At 53.1% G+C, this 20691-nt stretch overlaps 1 protein-coding gene across 2 annotated transcripts in view; it reads right to left on the bottom strand.

The window, feature by feature from the left end:
• Window positions 1–20691, bottom strand: part of DTD1 (D-aminoacyl-tRNA deacylase 1) — a 122598-nt gene that overhangs the window by 89901 nt on the left and 12006 nt on the right. For both annotated transcript variants that reach the window (XM_031434310.2, XM_031434312.2), the window contains exon 4: window positions 6943–7049. In XM_031434310.2, coding sequence (XP_031290170.1) covers window positions 6943–7049 — 107 coding nt within the window. The remainder of the gene's footprint in view (window positions 1–6942; window positions 7050–20691) is intronic.

Genomic DNA, 20691 nt, shown 5'->3' with positions numbered 1-20691 from the left:
ATCAAAAAGAGGTTCTGGTTTTACGTCCCGTCTGTGGCCAGGAATGACTCAGGACCAGGGTGAGCGTCACACCCCTTGACGTCTAGTGTCTGATCTTACCATAGAAACTCAAAGAAACTCAGAACCCCTTCACATCCCGCACTGGAGGCGGGAACGGGGTCCTTCTTATAGTGAACTCTGGGAGGCCAGACTTTGCACGGCGTCCTAAGGCTCAAACCACGGTACAAAAAATTCAAACATGAGTCATTTCTAGAAAAGCTCTCTGGTGGGAGGCGGAGCAGCAGCGCAGCTGAGAGCCTCCAGGGTGTGTCCGGATTCTGCCCACAGCTCCCATCCACCTGCTGCAGGGGCTCCACACTGTACCCCCACCACCCCTTCCCCGGCCTGCACGACAATCCGGTCTCGTGTGTGGTTAAACATAAAAGACCAGTCCACTGCCCACGAAGCCTCAACATCCATGCATTTCATTAAACTGCAATTCTCCAAGCAAAGACTTCGGTGTTGAGCACCCTGGGTTTTTATCCTAGTCCAATCACTCAGTCGACCAGTAAGTCGATCAATAATTAATGAGAAAGGCAGTCCATGTCTGGTACCCCAAAAAACAAGGGAACTGTACGTTGCTTTTCAACTAAAACCTGCAGGAGGCTGCACCATGGCCATCTCGCCCAAGCGCAGGGCTCACCTCCCTTGAGAAACAAGTCGTCCCGCAGCACATGCCTCGTGCCTCGGTGTCACTCAGCAGAGGGGCCGTCATCGTCACCGACGTGTCGAGCAGCTGCTGCTCAATCGGCTTCTCCCTGGCACACGTGTGACTGTGCCAAGAAGGCTCCACGCTCTGGGAACGTTTCCATCTCGGCTGTGAGTATGCCGAGGGACTGAGGGGCACTGATGAATGACAACGGCCTCACGTGTGACCTCAATGTTCCAGCCCAGCCATCCTGCCTCCTGGCAGCTGCAGTGACACAGGTTATAAAGTATTTTCAGGCATTTCAGCGGTTTGGGGGTGGCGGGGGGGGATGGTCCAGAAGAGACCAACGCCCAGAGCAGATAAGACGGCCACCTCGGACTGTCCGGCCGCCTCCCGTCCCACAGCTCCGAGACACTGGGGAGCGTGAGGCACTCGGGAGACCTGGTTAGGAGCGAATCAGCTACTCGTCTGCCTCCCACATCCAGACACGCCAGGAACTCTGGTTCAGAAAACCTGGGGCGGGGGGGTCCAAGGCTCTGCCTTTCAACGCGAACCCCTGGAGGCATCGAGTCAGTGGGCCCGCGTGTAATCCCTGCGCACAACAGCCCCCAGCCCCCTGGTACTTCACTCTGCTGGGGCCTTTGGAGACTCTGAGGAAAGCCCCGGGCCCTCCCAGCAAAGGCACTCGCACAAACAGACACATCGAACACCTGCAGGGCGTGCCCAGGGCAGTTTGTGAACCCCTGAAAGTCCACGTGACCCAATTCACACCTTCTCTCCCCTTCTCTTAAAGACCAACTGGATTGAACGAGATAAACCCTTTGTCAGTCAGACTGACAAACGCTGGCCAAACACCTCTGTGAAGTTAACAGTTTTAACTACTGAGCAGTCCTTTTTAAAAAATTATAGGAAGAGCTTCATTTTTTATTTCTATCACTTCCAGATCATTCTCTGTCTCTCCATTGGTAACACAGAGTTCGAACGAGGCTTTCTACAAAACACCACTGACTGGCCGAACATTTTCTACAATTACCTGGGACTGTAAAGTTCCTAATAAATTAGCTGAAAACCTAAGAATCTCCAATTATTAAATTACTGCTGTGCCCAGTGTATAAATCGCTGGCAGGATAACTTGACCTCCCTCCCCTCGGAACAAAAAAGATGTTAGTTCAACTCTGGCAGGTCATGTCAGTAACATAAGGAGTTTGTTTTTTTAACACATCCACAAATGAGATTAGAAGGTTAAAATAACTAAGAATCTGCCCAAAACACATACACAGGAAGAGCACAGAAACAAAGCCTTTAAACCGTAAGGGCACTGTTAGTGCCCTGAGAGAGCCGTTCAAAGCAAAACAGATGTTTTGCTCCAGCTGGAGATTAAGAAATGTTTTCTGCACCAAGGTAGAAGAGGAGACGATCACAGTTTTTAACTTACCAGCCATATTCCAGAAAACAAACCCTTTTCAACTTTTGCAATTTCGGTGACACGTTATGGATTTGAGACAGTGAGACGAAGATCAACCGACTGATCAGTTAATCAGTCTCAGGCAGAGAGTCACGTATCTCTTGGAAGGGCTTTTTTTGAACCCTGTGGTGTACCCATTTAGGGCAAGCATCTATATGGAAACAAATTAAAATGGTAAAGCAAAGGTCAGCCCTCGCAGCTCCCCAACTTGGAGCCAGCCTGCGTGGAAACTTCTGCACGGTTCCTGACCTCTCCGACCAGCTGTCACACAGACCCCGGGCAGGGCGCCCCGGGCTACCAGCCACCGGCAGAGGCCCGGTTGCTGTGAGCAGGGGGGCCCACAGCCTTCACCCGAGCCCTCCCCAGGGGGCCATCTGTGTCCTAACACAGGAAAGGGGATGTTGACGCTGAAAGGACAAGAAAACTGGGGTGATTCCACAGCCTCAGGGGTCTGGCAGGTACCAACGGAGAGCTAGTGACAAGGATGAACGGAAGAGCACAAAAACTCTGTGACAAGGATGCTCTTGCTAAGCTCCCCCTTTTGTCTGAATCACATTTCCGTATAAACAAAGCTGGCCCCTCAGTCGACATCTGTCCTATAAATCACGTGACAAAATGACCCTGTGACTTGATGAAGGGCAGGACCTGGTGCCCTGGAGGCAGCCTCTGCAGTGGGTCAGCTGGAGCCCGGCTCAGGCTCAGGCCCCGCAAAACCTCGAGCTGAAACCAACAGACTGGGGAGTTCGCGTCTGGCGCTCAAGCCTGGAAAAGGATGAAAAAGGGAATACATACATTTCAATAAATGCCCTTCTGCGAAGAAATGCAAACCTGTGGGCATCAACAGAGCTCTTCCTTCTACTCAGAACGCTCCTCAGAGACGGCCCCTCCGACAGCCGTGCGGAACTGAGACCCCTCTTCCCGCGCCTGCGACGGGGCTGCTGCCTGGGACCTGGGCTGTCCTCCGCTTTGCCTTCTGCAGCCCGCGCCATGTGCTACTGAAGAGACACCCCTGTCCCTGGGAGTCCCAGTAGTGAGGCTGGATGGCGCTCTGTCCCCAGCCCCTCTCCAGCCAACATGGTTCCCTCTGACCCCACAGAAGCCACCAGTGTCTCCACGCAGACCTCCCACGGTTTCCAGGCTGAGGGGACGGAGACAGCTCTAGGTGAGGTGAGGGTGATACTCAGAGAAGCAGAAAATTAAAAGCTTGGGCACCGTGTTTCAGTGGTCAGCTCATCCCACTGATTTGTCCATAAGCAAGTGCACCAATTCAAAGATGTGCGTTTGAAGGTTCCTTTCTTTCAGCTCCTTCCAGCATTTCCACTAAGTGAGGTTCACAACCGCACTAAAAACATGAAACTATAAATAATCAATGGCCACACCACGAACTGGGCGGGCCCTGGGTCCCGGGAAAAAGCCCCCAGGTAGGGAACGCCCCTCCTCACCAGCAAAGCCTCGTCTGCTCTCACCCACGTGCAGACCCAGGCCGGAGAGACTCAAGGAGACGCCCGCACAGAGAGGAAGCAACTGGGATGAAACCAGAGCGACAGTCGGTTTCTGTCAGGAAGGGCTGGCCCGGGGGCTGAAACCTCCCACGCCCAGCCACCCGCGGGAGAACTCGCGCACCAGCCACCTCCTCTAGGTCATACTCGGATGTTCCTCACAGAACTGTGTCCTTCCACAAAAATGCAACAGGGAAACTTCTGCTGGTGCTTCTGCAGCTGCTTCCACACCCCATTCCCCCAGGAAGGATGCTCCTCAGGGCGAGAACTAAGGCTCTGCTCCCACCTTCTTGTCTCCGCCAGGAACATCATGGGACCTGCACCACAGCCCCGCCCTGCACTGGGTGCCGATGCGGCGAGGGAAATGGGCAGGGGCTGCCACTTCCGACACAAGCAGAGCCCCGTGAAGGCAGGCCAACAACTAGCCACCCTTACCAGCCCAGTCTCCACCAGCATAGCTGCATCGCCCATGAGCAGAGCGCTGGGCTCTGAAAAACAAGAATCTAGCCCTGCTGGAAAGAACCACTGAGAATGCCTCCTCCGCAGCCCCTCGCATCCTCAGAAGTCAGCTAAAACCGCCAGCCCCCAGAGAGGCCAGGCCGGCCCGCTGCGGCATCAGCCTCCTTGGAACCCAGGACACTCACAGACACGCAGCTCCCGGTCCCAGGACACATGATTCCAAAACAAACTGCGCGCCAGGCTCACCCCCGGGCCCTGAACACGACCCGGAGGGCTGGGGTTTGCAGAGTGTGGTGGACACACGGGAAATCAGGAACCAAGCAGACGGGAACAGACGGAGCTCAGTGCTGCGAAGTACATCACTGGAACAACAGAGCGGCCAGTGGGGGCTCACTTGGGACTGCAGGGTCAGAGGACACCCTCTGCAGAGGAGACAGAGTCCAGTGCCCAGAGGCAGGAGGAGGTGAAGCGTGGGGACAGAGGGAGAGCTGGTGCTCAGTAGGCGGGCCGGAGCCACAGCAGCCTGGGAACGCAGCGCGGCAGATGACTGGAGGGAACTCCTGCTGGAATCCAGAAGCATCTGGAAGGCACTGAAGGCATTTAAAGGAGGAGAATGAGATGGTGGCCTTGTATGGTGTCCTAAACTGTCAACACTGTTCCTTACCTCTGAGACTGTTACTAACCTTCCAGGTTTACGCTCCCAGAATCTGCCCCTAGGAGCAGGGCCAGGGTCACGGCACTCCCTCCCCATCCCCTCAGGGCCCAGCACACTTTCACACACTAAAAACACACTTGATGCATAAACACACAAACACGTTCATTTGCTCAGATGGTTTAAAGACCCTGCATTTTGAAACACAACACAGAAGCAAACTAATTAGCTACATGTCCAAAGAGGAAGCCTGTTCCAACTGAGAAGGAACAGCAGAGACAGGCCACGGGCAGAGCCAGCGCCACCAGCAGGGCCCCTCCGTGCCTACCCTTTGTGGTCTACTGGAGCTGGAGATGGGGGTCTGGGCAGTTTCTAGGGTCCAAGACTGCTGGAGTCTGTTAACTAGAACAAATAACTGAATCTGACACTGGACCATTCATGTATTTGGAGAGAAAGGGCCTAAAAAATTCAAAATTAACAAAAATAAAAGACTTCTTTGTCCTAACAAGGTAGCCTGGCTTGTTAGAGGTTAAAAAGTTCTTTTTATGATAAAGAAGAAAAGAAGGGGTACTGCTTTCCTGCAAAGCGGTTGAAGACCCTAAAGATTTAATGCATTATTCTGTGACTTCTAGAAAAATATTTAGAATGAAAAAAACTCAACTAAAATTTTTTCTCCAAATAGAGTTAAAGTGGAATAATAAACCAAAACCAGAAAACAGTGATCGAATAAAAGCAGAGGGAGCTGCTGGAGGCGGGGGGGGGGGGGGGGGGGCGGCGTCCCAGGAGAGGACGGGGTCCGGTGAAACCGAGCTGAAGACGGTGGTTTTCAGGGATGAGTCTGTCAAATGCACAACCTCAATGTAACCACAGAAAACCAGACTGAGGGACATTCAACAAAACAGCAGACTGGTACTCTTGGAAAGTGACAAGATTACGGAGGACAAGGAAAGGCCGAGGACCTGTCACAGCCTGGAGAAGACGAAGGAGAATGACAACTAAATACAATGTGGGATCCCAGATCATCCTGAAACAGAAAAAGACATTAGAAAAAAACCAGTGAAATTACAAGGAGGTTTGTAGCGGAGCCAACAGTACCACGTCAGCATCGACGCCGACGTTCTGAGGAGCGGACGACGGTTATGTAAGACAACGCATCAGGGGCACTGGGGAGAGAGCGCGTGGAAACCCTGAGTCTTTTCAACTTGTCTGTAAAGTCTCAAATTACATCAAAATAAAGTTTAACTTCTCATGTGGATTTTTCCTTTGTGATTTTCTTTAATGTTATCAGTAATTCCAGGAACCTCAACTATCACCTTTGAAGTCCAGCACGGCTGCGTCAGATATGTTCCTGCTTCTCCGTCAATCCAAATACTCAGCAACAAAAAAGGAAGGTTATGTTCCCCTTAGAAATGACGGCTGTGAACAGGTCAGAGCTTTAAGTTTACATAAGGCTCCTCGCACCAGTCCTGCCTCATTCCACTTCACGGAGTCCCAGAAAGGGAGGGAGAGGGTGGGGAGGAAGCACAGACTGGCCCCTCAGCGCCCCCCTCCACCTGCCCGCCTGCCTCTCCAAGGCCATTAAGTGGGTGCATTAATTAAAGCCTTCGGAACTGCTAAGCGTCTATGGAGAACCACACAGCTTACAAGGACTAGCACAGACTTCTTTCTCAATTTTAATTAAATTTTTTCCTGAAAGCTACAGAGTTGGCAGCAAATCCAGGTCAGACACTGCCTTAGAAAAATGAGGATTTACAAAGAACCTCGGGAGGCGTATCTACCCACACCTGGATAAAACCCACTCCACGAAGCCACTCCACACTCAGGAGCCGGGTCCAGGGCCGAGGGGAGATGTGCCGCTCCTCTGCTGCCCCCCAGCGGCGTGTGGGTGCCAAGGCGCCTCCCCGGGAACAGCCCGGACGAAGAACTGGGGACACTGTGCGTGCACCCCAGAGTCAGGAGGAGGCAAGGCAGGAGTACGGTCGCTGCCTGTCACAGCACTAAGGAAATACAGGGGAAACAGGGGCATTCTTGAGGAGGGATGTATTAAAATAAATTTGAGGTTACTGCAATGAAGCATTTTCTCTACCTCAAACTGAGAACCGCTCCAGGGACTAAACTGAAGCCTAAAGACGTTACCAGCTCCCAGGTGACAGAGCCGACACCTGACTTCCAGGCTTACCTGCTTCGGGTCGGAGGTCGCAGCACCGGGGGCCGGGGATTCCAGCTCTATGGTCACAGGCCCATCGTTCTGAATGTGGACTTGCATGTAGGCACCGAACTTGCCATCTGTAAGAGCAATTCCCACGGTTACGAGAGCTGGAGACCTCAGATTAAAGCACACCTGGATCAGTGTGATCAGAAGCCCGGGGGGAGGGAAATGCAAAATCAAACAGCAGAGGGCCTCTGCATGCCCCTCAGGCCGGGCAGAATGAAGAGACCTGCAAACTGAGGGTCGGGGGAAATGTGGGTTCACAGGACACAAACCAGTAAGAAGGTAAACTGGCGGAGCCACTGTGGAGGGCATTTTGGTGCTGTATTCAGTACAGCGCGAGTCGGACAAACCCTGCAATCCTAGGATCACGCTTGGGGAGGTCTACCCTGGAAACTCTTGCACGAAAGGAAACACTCAAGGGTGTTCACTCTGGCAGTGTTTATAAAAGGAAAAGTGGACCCCAAGTGACTGTCCCTCGGTGGGGGAATGCTGCATAAACTCTCCCTTCATTCCTCAACAGAATACACGGCAGATCCCAAACACATAATGTGATATTTAAGAAGTTACCTGCAGTGAGGACACATCATTATGACTTCATTTATATGATAGTTTCAGATACTCAAAACAAGCTGTATCATTTATGGAGAAATACATACATATGAAAAAACATGGGCAGGAAAGATGAAAGCCAGACACAAGCTGGAAGCAACATTCATTCACGTGAAGAGAAAGCGGGGTGGGGGATCGGACAGACATGAAGCAAATGTGACCACCGGGCTGGCGAGCACACTGATGTCTGCTACCTGTATGCTTCATAATTAAGATTCTTAAACATATTAAATATAAAAGGCAGGGAAAGCTTAGAAGTCTCCTCAAGGAGAACCTCATACACTGCCCTGGGGGTGGCCCGCAGGCCCCTCAGTGTCAGGTGCGGAGGGAGGACCCTCACCGTGAGGTCAAAAGGCAAGTGCCACCCACCTGGCTCCTCACAGGACAGGACTGCCCAGAGCAGGGGCCGCTCAGCTGTCCCTGCCCCATGGCCCTCTCCCCAGTGAGGCAGCAGAACCATCCTGTCCCCCAGGGCATGGTGTCAAGGTGGCCACGGGCTGCCCTAGTAAAGAGTGCCTGTCTATGTCCTATTCCAAACCTTCTAACACCCAAACCCACTCCAACTGTCTGATCAACCCCCAAACGCTGACACTTACAAAGAAAGCCCAGCCTTCAAGAGCTGACGCTGCAGAATCACCAGAAGGCCAAGTCTGCCCATCCGAGCACCTCTGCCCCACTGGGACTAAACGCTGCTGATGACACGAGCCAACACCTGCTCGAGTGAGCGGCGCGGAGGGTGACCGCACACCACGCCTGATGGACCCAGAAGGAAGAAAGGCGCTGGGTCCACGGAGTAAAGACAGCCCGAGCCCTGAGAATCGGAGAAACTTCAGGAACTCTTCTGCTCCCTCCCACATTCAGGTGCAGAGGAAGCGTGAGACCCACTCCCCGCCTAAAAATCACTCACTGCTTTTCACTCAGCAGCTAAGTGCCAGGCGCAACGCTGGAGACGGAAGACCCCGTTCAGAGGTGCAGACACGAACCCCAGGGTCCAGTGGGGGACAGATGGGCACCCGGTGGTGACTGACAAACGGCAGAGTAAGACCATGAGGAATTCCCACCCTGGAGGCCAGAGACGGGTCAGAGTTCCCTGCTTAGGGGAGGGGGAGGGAATCAGAAAGGCCCCCGGGATGGGGCTACACTGGTCCAGGACTCAGGCCCAGCCGCCAGTCAGCTCCGAGGCCTGGGTGGGTTTTTTAACCTCCCCACGGCTCAGCTCCTCACCTGCCCCACAGGGATACCTGCGAGTGGACCCACGTTGTGGTGAGAGTTCAAGGAGACCGAGCACATCTGTGGACAGTGGCAGCACACGAGTGTGCAAAATCAGCATCTGCTCGCACCTTCATAAAAAGGCACGTTCGAGAGGCAGGACACAACCAGAGCAACGCTTCCTAACCACGGGCCGCCAGGTGCTCCCTGAACAAAGATGCCACATCACAGACTCAGGCAGTGAACCCCAAGCCTGCCTCACCGTCCCAGGGGACCAGGCTCACAAGACCCTTGAGGAGAGAAACCTACTTTGCTCTTCCCTCTGGTGGTCCCCAACCCGAGGGCAGGGGGCCCTCGTTTCACATGGAACATCCTCTCCGTTGCGGACCACCTTGGGGAGACACGCTGAGGAAGAGAAATGCTTCCCAGGGTGGGCCTGGACCAGGGCCCCTCCAGCTCCCTCCCCGAAGGCGGCTCAGTCCCGGGTCCCGGATAGCAGACCCGCCGCAGTGAGGGGACCTCCCCGAGCCTCAACTCCTCCCCACCTACTCCAATGACCCTTAACCTCATGGAGGTCTGAGCAAAACGGGCACACCAACCGCTGGCTGCTCTCAAGCACAGACAGCAGCACTGGAAACTGTGAACCCAAGCTGCTCACTGTTTTTCGAGGCCAGGTTAATCTAGTTCCCACCGGGCGGCCAGTGTGCTCAGATGACAGTGACTTCCTATCAAGTTAAAGTGGCCGTTCAAAGCTTCAGAGCTTTGGTTTTATCCATGTCAGAATAGCTAAAAAGACATCAGCTGGGAAGGAAATCGTGTGTTTAATTACAGGCTAAAATTATGGCTACAATTAGTAGCAAATTTCAACCCACTGCTCTCCTCAGGGAAGCCACAGGCTGACTTGGGAGGAAAGGAATTATTTCCGACCTTGAATTTCTGTTGCCAGGACACACGGCATATGCTTCACTGTGTTTATCTTTCCAAGTAGCAAGAAATTTATCTTCTTTTCCTGTTTTTCTTCAGTTAGGAACAGAGCTATTATCTGCATTTCCATTTGTACAGACAATAAATCCAAAGACATGTTTTAAGAGGTCTTAAAATGGTAACATTTTTTCCAGCCCAGATCAAAGAGTAAAAGCCCCCAGAAAAATGATACTGGCCAGGGAAAATAAAAACATTTTTAAAAATCACCTTAAAAGACAGAAACATATCTACAAAACTACATCTGGGCTCCAATGGTGATATAATCAAGTTGTTTTTAAATATAAGTTCCACATGTTTCCAGCAGGAAGACTCCCCACTGGGGCCAAGCTTACAGGGTCCGAGGCCCCTACCAGCCCCAAACCAGAGCGTCCCATTTACCTGCAAAGGCTGAGGTCCACGCCCCTTTGAACAACGCCTGACTGCCTGGTACCACCCACTGAGGAACCGTGCCCCGCATCTCTGCCACTGGCTGCCCTAGGACAACAGCAGCATGGTCACCACGAGGAGGGAGCACGTGCCTTAGTCCAGGCAGGGCACCAGCCTGGAGCCTGGCAGCCAGCGCCCAGGAAACCTGAGTCACATTACCACGGTCACTCCTACCACGGTGGTAGGTGGGCAACGGGAGGGACAGCATACGGGCAAATTGGGAGGGTGGTAAATTGCGGTGGGTGGGGGCAGTAAACCAAACCGAAGCAGCATGCTATGGAAGAAAAATGGGGAGAGCAAAAAGCTCGTATTCTCTGCTCTCTGGCGTCGGCCCAGTGCAGCTGTGGCCCAGCTGGTGCTCGGCCTCCCACTGCAAACGGGTCCCGGACCCCAGCACACACCACAGAGCCTCAGGCCAGCCCGTCCAAGCTCCCTCCACCATCACAGTGCATCCTACCCACCCAGGGTTCCTCTTGGTTCTACTTGCAACCTGTTCTGAGCCTGGGCAGGCAGGGAAGAGGGTGTGACTGATGGAGACCCCAACGAGGAGTTACGGGCTGGGAACCAAGAAATCAAGCAAACATGTGGAACTGGGGGGCTCAAAATAAGCATGTGGCTTAGGCGAGTCGGCTGGAGGAGTCTGGTCCCCGCGGGAGTGTGGCCCCAGCGGGCACAGTGCTATGACAGCTTTGTCCCTGCTACAGAGTCAGAGCACTCCCTGGCCCCCAGCTCCCCAGAAGGCTCAGCCCATATGGCCACCACCACTGGGGCAAGGATGCCAACACAGTGGCAGACCCAGCTCAAGGGGGCCAGGCAAGCAGAGGTAAGGGCTCTGAGAGCTTCAGCAGAGACCGGGCTACAGGAACAGCATTTCCTAAGTAACCTGGCTGGGGAAATACTCAGTTGTCAGAAACAGGGTATGTTCCAGGCCCTTACAGCCCCGGCAGCCAAGTTTCTCAGAAAGTGAGGGCCAGGCCCAGGCAGGCAGGTCAGAACCATCCCACATTCAGGACCGTGAGAACAGCAATCCTTGGAAGCTGGCAGCTTCTCCCCAGGCCCAAGTCCCCTCTGACTGCTGGCCTCTGCTTGGCTCTGCAACAGTTCAGTCCTCAGAGGGAGACCCCTCCTCCAGGCAGCAGCCACCCTGGGCCTTGGACTCTGCAGTCAGAGACACTGGGGGACAGGCCCTGCAGCCGAGGGTGGAAAGTGCGTCCTCACAGGAGAGTGAGGGCACCCGCCACCAAAGCGGCCACCCCAATTCCGTATCAAAGACCTAAGACTAGGGGGCATCTTCCAGGGAAACGGATGGTAAATGTTGAGGACCAAAATCAACCTCTAGCTGGGAGGTTAAATGCCCGTCTGAGCTGATGCTCTAAAGTGGTAGCTTCGAGGCAGTTGGTGTCACCCTTCGTGTATAACAGGGAGGCTCCAGGCGAGGCTGTCCCTAGCATCAGCCTCGCTCATAGTCCCTGGGCTCCTGCTGCCGGGGTAGCTGCGTCGAAGGCTGCCCGGTCTCCTCAATGAGGCACAAGAGAGCAGTGGGTGCTGTAGGCCCGAAGGGCCCACGCGGACCTCTGTGCGACAGAACCAGGACATGGCTGCCGAAAGAACCCAGACTTCCCTCCCCGGGAGCTGCCGAATGAGAAACCACAGAGGGCGGCTTCAGGCCATGGGGTCTGATTTCAGACTTTCATTCCTTAGGACTTGAAAGTCTTTGAACTTGAATATGGCACAGAACTTAAACCTGTAGCTTTTCTGTGACCATGGGAGAAGGCTAACAGTTAAATTCAGTGCATCTCCGTGTTGTTCACATTTTATTATGAGTTTCTCACGTGTTTTATTATCAGAATATATTAATATCGTCACTTAACCTCACTGCAGAACCTCTGGTGTGCTGCGCTGGGCCTGGCTGGACACAGCTTAGGACACAGACTAGGGGAGAAGACCTCACCCTGGGAGCAGAGTGGTCCTGGAGGCGCTTCACAGCAAGGTTCTGACCCAGCTCAGAGCCTCTAGGGACAAAAGACACACAGCCGGAGCAGCCTTAGAGTTTAAGGGTGGATCCAAATCGCTGAGCCTGCAGACTCTGACCCTCCCCTGAGTGGGGAGCCCCCGCAGCCAGAGGGAGCCTCTGCTCAGGGGCCCTGCCACCAGCTCCTGTGCCCCCCAGGGCCAGAGCCCCAGTCCTCAGGGTGGCATGCACCACACACGTATACGTATATACATATTGCTCTTACAACTACTGCTGGGAAGACAGAGTGACTCTGAAAGTCTTCCAGACTTGAAAGCACATTATCACCTTCAGATCGACATCACTGGGGGGGCGTGACCCACTCGGCTGCCATGGAGGCAGGAGACCCACGAAGAGGCTGTCGTGATCACTCAGGTGAGAGGTGATGACAGCCTGGCCGGGGGTGCCGTGTAGAGGCTGGATTCTGTGTGTCTGGATTCTGTGTGTCTGTCAAAGGTAAGGCTGACAGGATTTGCTGACAGACCAGAGTAGGGGGAAGAGGAGTCAAGCAAAGCCCTCAAGTTTTGGACCTTAAATGCATCTATTAGAAAATAAGAGTAAAGGTGAACAAAATAAGGAACCTGGAAAAGAAACCAAATAAACCACACACCAAAAAAGGTGTACAGAATTTTAAAAGTGAAGATTAAAGGAAAATACTGAAATATCAAACAAAAAAATAACTAGAGTCTATGAATTAATTTAAGAGCCAGTTTTCTGAAAAAAAAAACATTAGAAAATCAGAGAACAAAAGGGGAAAATATATCTAATAAATCACAATGAGAAAAGGGTTATGACTCTAGATATAAAGGTCATTCTAAATCATCAAAAAAAAAAAATATGTACACTTTCTTCCAAAACATTTGAAATTCCAGCTGGAAAGGAGACACAGGAAATGAACTGTCCGCAGGGTTCCAGGTGCTGGGATCCTGACCAGGGTGGTGACTAAGGAAGGCTGCCCAAAGGGCTGCACTGACAAGTTCTATTAAAAGAGATAATTCCTGTTCATTAAATTGGTCCAGACCAACAGAAGACAATTAAAAGCCTTCCAATTTATTCTGCAAGGCTATATTAGCCTCATAAAAAAACTGGACATGAATATACCAAAACGAGCACAGGCCACTTTCGCCTTTGAATGCAGAGACGCAAACTGTACAGCAACGCCTGGGAGCTGTCTTGCAGGCATGTGCTGGAAGAAGACTATGCAGTGACCAGTGAGGCTGAATCAGCACAGCTCACGACCAGGAAACGCATTCACCGGGTTAACACTAAGAGAAAAAGACATTGGCAAAAAATTAACTCTCCTTCCTACCTAAAAATGAAATGCTGCCTTGGCTAAGCAAGGGAAGCTCACTTCTTTTAACTTTAAAAAGACGGCACAGTGACCTCCTTCTTCCGCAGTCAGGTAACTGAGGCACCCCGACAACCTCCCCTGCCTCCCAGGCAGCCCAGCATACCTTTAGAGAGATGGGCTGATTAGGCAAGTACTCAGATAATTGCTGCTGGCAAAGACCGCGGGTGAGGCTAACGTCAGTGGGTGGAGGGTGCCGACTATCAGGATACTTGCATAGTCTCACAGCATCTCCACACACGACACCCACCACCACAAAGAAGAAAGGAGCGACCTGACCGACGGAAACCTGGCAAATAAGGAGACATATTCAACCTAACGGGGAGAAGACGCCAGGCAAACGCACGCTGAGGGACACTCCACAAAACTGACAAAGTGAGTTACTCTTCAAAAGTGGCGAGGTCACAAAAGACACAGGAAGACTCCGGAACTGTCACACCCTGGAAGAGACCAAGGCGCCGCGATGACTAAACACGACACTGGTTCCGGAATGGCTCCTGGGACCAGATGAAGGACACTAGAGGGAAAGCTGGCGAAATTCAAACAAGGTCTGCAGTTTTCTCAACAATATTTTGGCAATGTTAATTTCCTGGTTTTGATAACTGTACTGTGGCCACGTAAGATGTTAGTAACAACAGCTGGAGGAAATAGACCATTTGTGTAACTCTTTTGCTGTCCAGATTATTTCAAAGTAATTTAAATCAATAAAAGGTTTAAAATACAAAGACTTTCAAAAAAATGTTTCATCCAGATTTCTTTTGGTTTAGTTGAGAGGCTTTCTGCCCAAGCCACTGGAAGGCTAGAACCACTGCCCCCTGAAATGGGGAGCCCACAGGTGACATGGCTCGGGTCAAGAAGCCGGAAGGAGAGCTGAGCGCTGGGCATCCTGAGCTGGACACCCCAGTGAGGACACGTCCAGGAGGCGGGCAGGCAGACGAGTCTGGAATGCGGGGTTGGGGAGGCCCAGACCGGAAGGAAAATTCAGGAGTCACCAGCACAAGAGACGGCTTTTAAAGCCAAGAGATCGGACAAGATCCCCAAGGACTGACCGTAAATGAGAAAAGTTCAAAGACCGGAGCCCTCAAAGGTCACGAAGTTAAGGAAGTAGGAAGAAGTACCCAGGAGAACCGAGAAGGAAGAAAAGTAGGAGAGCACAGAGCCCTGGATGCCCAGGGAAGACCCGTCGTCCCACGGAGGAGCGAGGAAGCAGCAGGGCCAAATCCTGCGGACGGGCCCGCTAAGCTGAGGACAAGGACCGACTCACCAAGGGGAGGGCAGGGCACCTCGCCAAGAGCAGGTAGTGTGGAGGGGAGGGCGCAGGAGGCCAGCTGGAGTGGGACGGGGGTGGGTGGTGAGGACAGACATCTCTTCAGAGAGTGCGCAGCCAAGTAGGGCAGAGAAGCGGGGAAGGGGCTGGAAGGAGGGCTAATAGAGGCGTCTCTACATTTGCAAGCAGGTGGGGATGTCCCAGGGGAGGGAGCAAGAACTGACTCAGGAGACGGGGGGGAGGCGGGCAGGAAGAATGTCCTGGAGAGAGGAGGGCACGGGGGTCAGCCATGGAGAAGGAAGGAGGGCCGGTGCAGGTGCTGGCAGGTGTATGGGATTTCTCTTCTGAGGGCTTCAATTTTCTCAGGTCAACAGCCAAGGTGAGGACAGAGGTTTGAGTGGAGTGAACAGTCACATCGGGGAACAGACGCGTGAATGAACAGGTCAACGTATCACAATGCTGGGCCAACCGACAGGTCAAGGTCAAGAACAAGACACCAGCCAAGGTGGATGTTTCCTCCAGCCACGCTCAGCTCACAGGCGCAGGGCAGGCTGAGGGCTGGCCTTTTGCCAGGGCTGCATTTTTTTCCAAGTGAGAGGGACTAAGACACTATGCCACATACGCTATTCATCTGCTTAATAAACCCCTTGCCTAAAGAAAATAAAAAGAGCCAACTAACTTAGCAATGTTTCTGACTTTGCAGACCCTGAATCAGTATGGTTTTAAACTCCACCTGTGTCCCTGAGGAAAGATTCAGACTTGACCTTTCACCCTGAGTCATTTCATCTCTTCGGATGGTGACAAGAGGGAAAGGAATTTCTTTTCACCTATACCTGTATCTTCTTTTTTAAAATTGCCTTTATTTCTTCAAGTTGAAGTGCTCTAAGAGATTCCGCTGGGCAAGAGGAAGAGCTGGCCTGAAGTTCATGGCCAGACATACGGAGGAAGCTCAGGAAACTAGACAAAAGGACAGAGGAGAGGAAGAGCAGGATGTAGGAATTGGGAGAGGAAGAGGAGGGGTGGGACAGCCAAGCCACCAGAAGGAGCCGCCTTGTCTCCCTGGACCCAGCGGTGCCGCACGCACAGAGTAACTGAAATCTAGGACGTGATGCCTGAGGCTGTGCCGAGACCTCAGGGTCCTCGGCCACCACGTCATGTGAAACTCCTGCACGGGGCAGTCGGCCTGGCCGCCCCTGTGAGTTCCTGAGTTTACTGCAACAATGATGCCTCTGGCATCACACAGCCCTCGCCAAAGTCTGCAAAACAGGTTTCCACTCAAAGCTCACTCATGCCGCCACTAACATGCTTTAAGTAGTAAAAAGAGAAGGAAATTAAATCCGTAAAAATTAAACACCAACCGTGAAGCAAAGACTAGATGTGTGCTTCCTCCTTCTGGCCCCTTCTCTCTGCACGACACACCTGTGGGAGACTGCAACGCGACAGTGTCCCCCAGAGTGAAGAGCCGAGGCCATCAGAGGGCTGCTGCACCCCAGAAATGTCTTTCCATATTTCTCTAGCTTTTTGCCACCCACGATAGACCAGACCCAGAAGAGAATACATAGGTAGCTCTTTCTAATACTATGAAAGCTGTTGATTTGCTGAACAAACTGACGGAACAGAAGTTCTGGTGTAACATTCATGTTTTTCATAACTATAAAAGCAATGCATGCTCAAATCTCAACTTGGAGAGTGTTAACGATTCCCCCTGACCAGTGCCTTCAGCATTCCCCCGAAGGACGGAGCTTCGGGGAGGGGGCGGGGGCAGCATCTGACCCCAGTCAGTCCAGGAGTCCAATAAAGCACCCTTAGCCTTGGACTCGCTCTGCAGGAGAGGGGAGAACTGATGAATCTGTGTGCTTTTTTCCCCCTGAAACAATGATTTGAAGAGGACCCAGAGAATGGGAAAGCCCTCTGAGCGCGTGGAGCCATGGGCTGTGGAGGAGTGACAGGGGCCACAGACCCTCTGCTCCTCCTTCTGCTGCAGGATGGGCCTGCACTCTCCCCTTGAGCTTGGCTGGCTCAGGGACCGCTCTGCCCAGCGGCAACAATGCTGGGCCACTTTCCAGGCTGGCTCAAGGGGCCGGCACGTCCACTCCTGTCTCTTGGGGCCTCAGCTCTTGATCTGGGGGAAGCCAGCCACCATGTCAGAAATCCAGCTACCCCAAGATGAGCAGGCTGGGAGAAGCCAAGCAATGTGGGGGGGCCCTGCAGGGTAAGATGTGGTGGGGGGAAGGAGGGACAAGATACACAGAGGCCACCAGACCCCCCAGCCCAGCCAACACCACGTGGATCAGAGACCAGCGCCCAGCCAAGCCCCTCCTAGATTCCCGTCCCATAAAACTGTGAGGAAGACACAGGACTATTTTTAAGCCACTAGGTTTGCGAGCAGTACATTACACAGCAATAGACAACCAGAGTGTACGGCAAGGTAGGCGAGTTCTTGGGCAGAGAAGACACCCCGACAAAGCCAAGGCCAAGGTGCCCGCAGAGCCAGAGCAGCGCGGGGAGGAAGGTGACGGCAGATGCAAAGGCAGGGCCTTCCACACAGCGCAAGGGAGCTGAAGTTTCCGGTCACGTGTGTGCAGTGGGCCAGCTCGGTTTAAAGCACCGAGCCAACGCCAACTGGAGCAGGATAAGCCCCAACGTGCATTCGGGGTAATCACGCCACTCGCCCTTCCCTCCCAGCTGCCAAGAAGAGACACCAGTGAAAGTGACACCCTTATCAATTGCACACACATGTGTGACAGTCACCCCCTCCCCGCCCACAGGCAGGCGGGGTGCTCCGGACTGCCTACTCCCCCGTCCACACCCTTTCTATGTACCCTACCTCCCAGGGGCTGCCAACAAGGCAGGTCAAGATCACACAAGTGGCACTTTCCAGCAGCCCCTCCAGCATGCACTTATCCCTCTCCTCCCCAACAGTCCAGACTTCCAGGGACTCCAGGTAAGACCCCGAGGCTGACTCCATGCTTCTCAAATCCATGACCTGAGCCACACAGTCCTTCCTGCATTGGGTCAAGGGGAATGTGCGACTCAAGCTGGCCCAATCGTGTGACCTTCAGGACTTCTGCTTGGAATGCAGAGGCAAGGCTGGTTCTCTTTCTCGGGACGGCAGACTGAGAGATGGCATCGTCGCCATCATGAGCAAGGCCAGCCTGAGAACAGGGTGAGGAGACGGTCACAGAGGCGACAGCAGAGGGAAGGAATCCAGCTCAGGCCGGGTCTGACCTCACCGAACCTCTGCGTGTTTCAATCATAAAGCCACAAGCCCTCTGGTACGAAGACAACTGGACAGGCCTGTTTCTTGCACCAGGAGCCACTCCATCCATCACAGAAGCTTCAGCTCCTTCTGCAGTAATGACCTGGACCCCCACTTCCAGTCCATCCCAATTCTGACCCCTTAACCCCAGGGACCAGCACAGGCCCCACATGGACACAATGTGCACCACTCTGATGCTCACTGCTCCACTGGGGACCGGCTCGCACACACCCCTGACCAGTCCTCTCCTGATGCCCAAGTGCCCCAGCCAAGGGCCCTCCTCCCCCAGGGCGGTCTGGGTCACTCCCTTGAGCTGCAGGTCGCTCTGCACTCACTTTCCCAGTGTCCTCCTGGATGTTCACTTTTAGTCCCTTCACACCTACATAAAAATGTACGTGTGTGGACACCCAAGGGCCTCTGTCCCTGCAGTTTATCCTCCAAGGGGATGACTGACCACCTTGAAAATCCCAGCTCTCCCCTTCATCCAAAATGTGCAGCAAACTATTCAAATGTAAAGCAGGCTTCCTGGGGCTGGGGCTGGGGCTGGGGGAGGGGCTGACTACAAAGCAGGGCACAGGGGCATCTGGGGCGTCGGGACTGTTCTGTGTCTTGATGCTAGTATTGGTTACAGAACTGCAGGTATTTGTCAAAACTCACAGAAATGGGCCCTAAAAAGAGTGAATTTTCACTGTATCCAAAAAAAAAAAAAGAAATATTAGAAAGGGAAGGAAGAGGGGGGAAGGGTGTAGCTCAAGTGGTAGAGCACATGCTTAGCACGCATGAGGTCCTGGGTTCAATCCCCAGCACCTCCTCTAATAGTAAATAAATAAGGAAACCTAATTACCTCCTCTCACCAAAAAAATGAATGAATAAATAAATATATAAATAATTTTTAAAAAAAAGGGAGGGAGGGAGAGGGAGTCAGAGACAGGGAGAGAAAAGGAGGAGAAGACAGAAGGAAAGAGAGAAAGAAGGAAGTAGGAAGGGAGGGAAGGAAGGAGGGAGAGAAGGAAAGGGGAGGGAGGAGGGAGAGAGAAAGGTGTGCAGCCCTAGGGAGACAGCTGGGTCACACTGCAAAAACACTTCCTGATACTACAGTCTGCATCTTTTCTTATCCTTTTGGTCCCAATTTAAATCTCTCTTCCTATTGTCTTTGCTGCTAACAGATGGAAGCAGGCCAGTCCACCAGGTTGCCAAGTTGGGCAGGCAACGTTTTTCTGCATTCTGGTGTTTCTTCCACACCTCCATCCAAGTCTGGCCCTGAACCTCTTGGATCCTGCTGGACCTGTCACACACGTGCCGCGAGCTGGCAGAAGTGTGCACCTTTCCTGGGGACTTGGTCAGGGCTTGTCGTTCCTCCAGCCCAGGTGACAGCCTGATGGGCATCCTCAGCCCCGCCTCCTCCCCCATGCTCAGAGGACTGCATCTGTGCACATGCACTGGGACCCCACTGGGCTCAGGTAGCTCTGGGCACCTCCCTGCTGCACGGCTGCTTCTGGGGGGACCGGCTGCCCCAGTTTGCCCCGGACCAAGGGGTTTCTGGGGATGTAGGATTCTCAGTGCTCAAACCAGGAGAGTTCCAGGTAAACCTGGACCGCTGTCCAGTGCTGTGCGTCATTACACCAGAAGAAGAGGCTCTCAGAGACTGGGGAAGAGAAACCAGCGGGCATGTTTCCAGTGTAAGTAACTAGCATGCTGCCTAGAAGCCCAGCACACGCATCAAGAGTAACAACCCTGCAGATGGGAATCAGCATGATGGTCCAGAAGGTCCAACTCACGCCCCAAACAGAGCAGTCAGAAACGAGCCCACCCACACGAGCCACCACTACATCGGCCCCAACCCGTTACTCACCCCCAGACACTCCTCCAGGGCCTGCAGCACCCCGGCACTACAGACGGTTCCAGCCCGACACCTGTCCCCGTAATGAGACCTCACTCACAGGCAGCTGGCGCCCGAGGGAGTGTGCGACACTGCAGAGGCTGTGTGAGGTCAGGGTTTCCTTGGGTAAAGACAGCAGGGACAGTGGAAGGCATCCAACCGCCTTCGGCAGGAAAGCCCCCAGCACTGGAGGCAGCCGTTCATTCGGCTGAATTTTTTTTTTTTTTTTTGGTTTTGGTTCTTTTGAGTTTTTCTTTGTGAGAGGGGAGGTAATTAGGTTTGTTTGTTTATTTATTTATTTTAACAGAGTTTCTAGGGATTGAACCCAGGACCTTGTGTGTGCTAAGCATGGACTCTACCACTGAGCTATATCCTCTCCCCCTCTGGCTGAATTTTATGAAAATGAAAAACAATGTGAACTCCCTTCAGGCCCGGCTGTAGGTCGTCACTGGTTTGCCAGGATCCCTGGTGTCAGAGGGGGTTTTGCAAAACAAGGTTCTTCAGGAACATGCCTCTTGCTCTGGCAGGAACAGCCGTGCCGCCAGCCTCTCTTCCCCCTGGCCTGGGAGCTCCCTGACAGCAGGGACGGCATCTCCCCTGCTCAGCACTGCACACCCAGAACGTGGTGCCAGGGCCAGCAGATACAGTGTGGACAGAGAAGGCACAGAACTATGACCCGAAAGAACCAGTAAAATCTCCCCAGACAGGAACAGGACTAAAATTA

The sequence above is a fragment of the Camelus dromedarius genome, chromosome 18 (genome assembly GCF_036321535.1).
Source record: "Camelus dromedarius isolate mCamDro1 chromosome 18, mCamDro1.pat, whole genome shotgun sequence".
Lineage (NCBI taxonomy): Eukaryota > Metazoa > Chordata > Mammalia > Artiodactyla > Camelidae > Camelus > Camelus dromedarius.
This window is presented reverse-complemented; position numbering and strand designations above follow the sequence as displayed.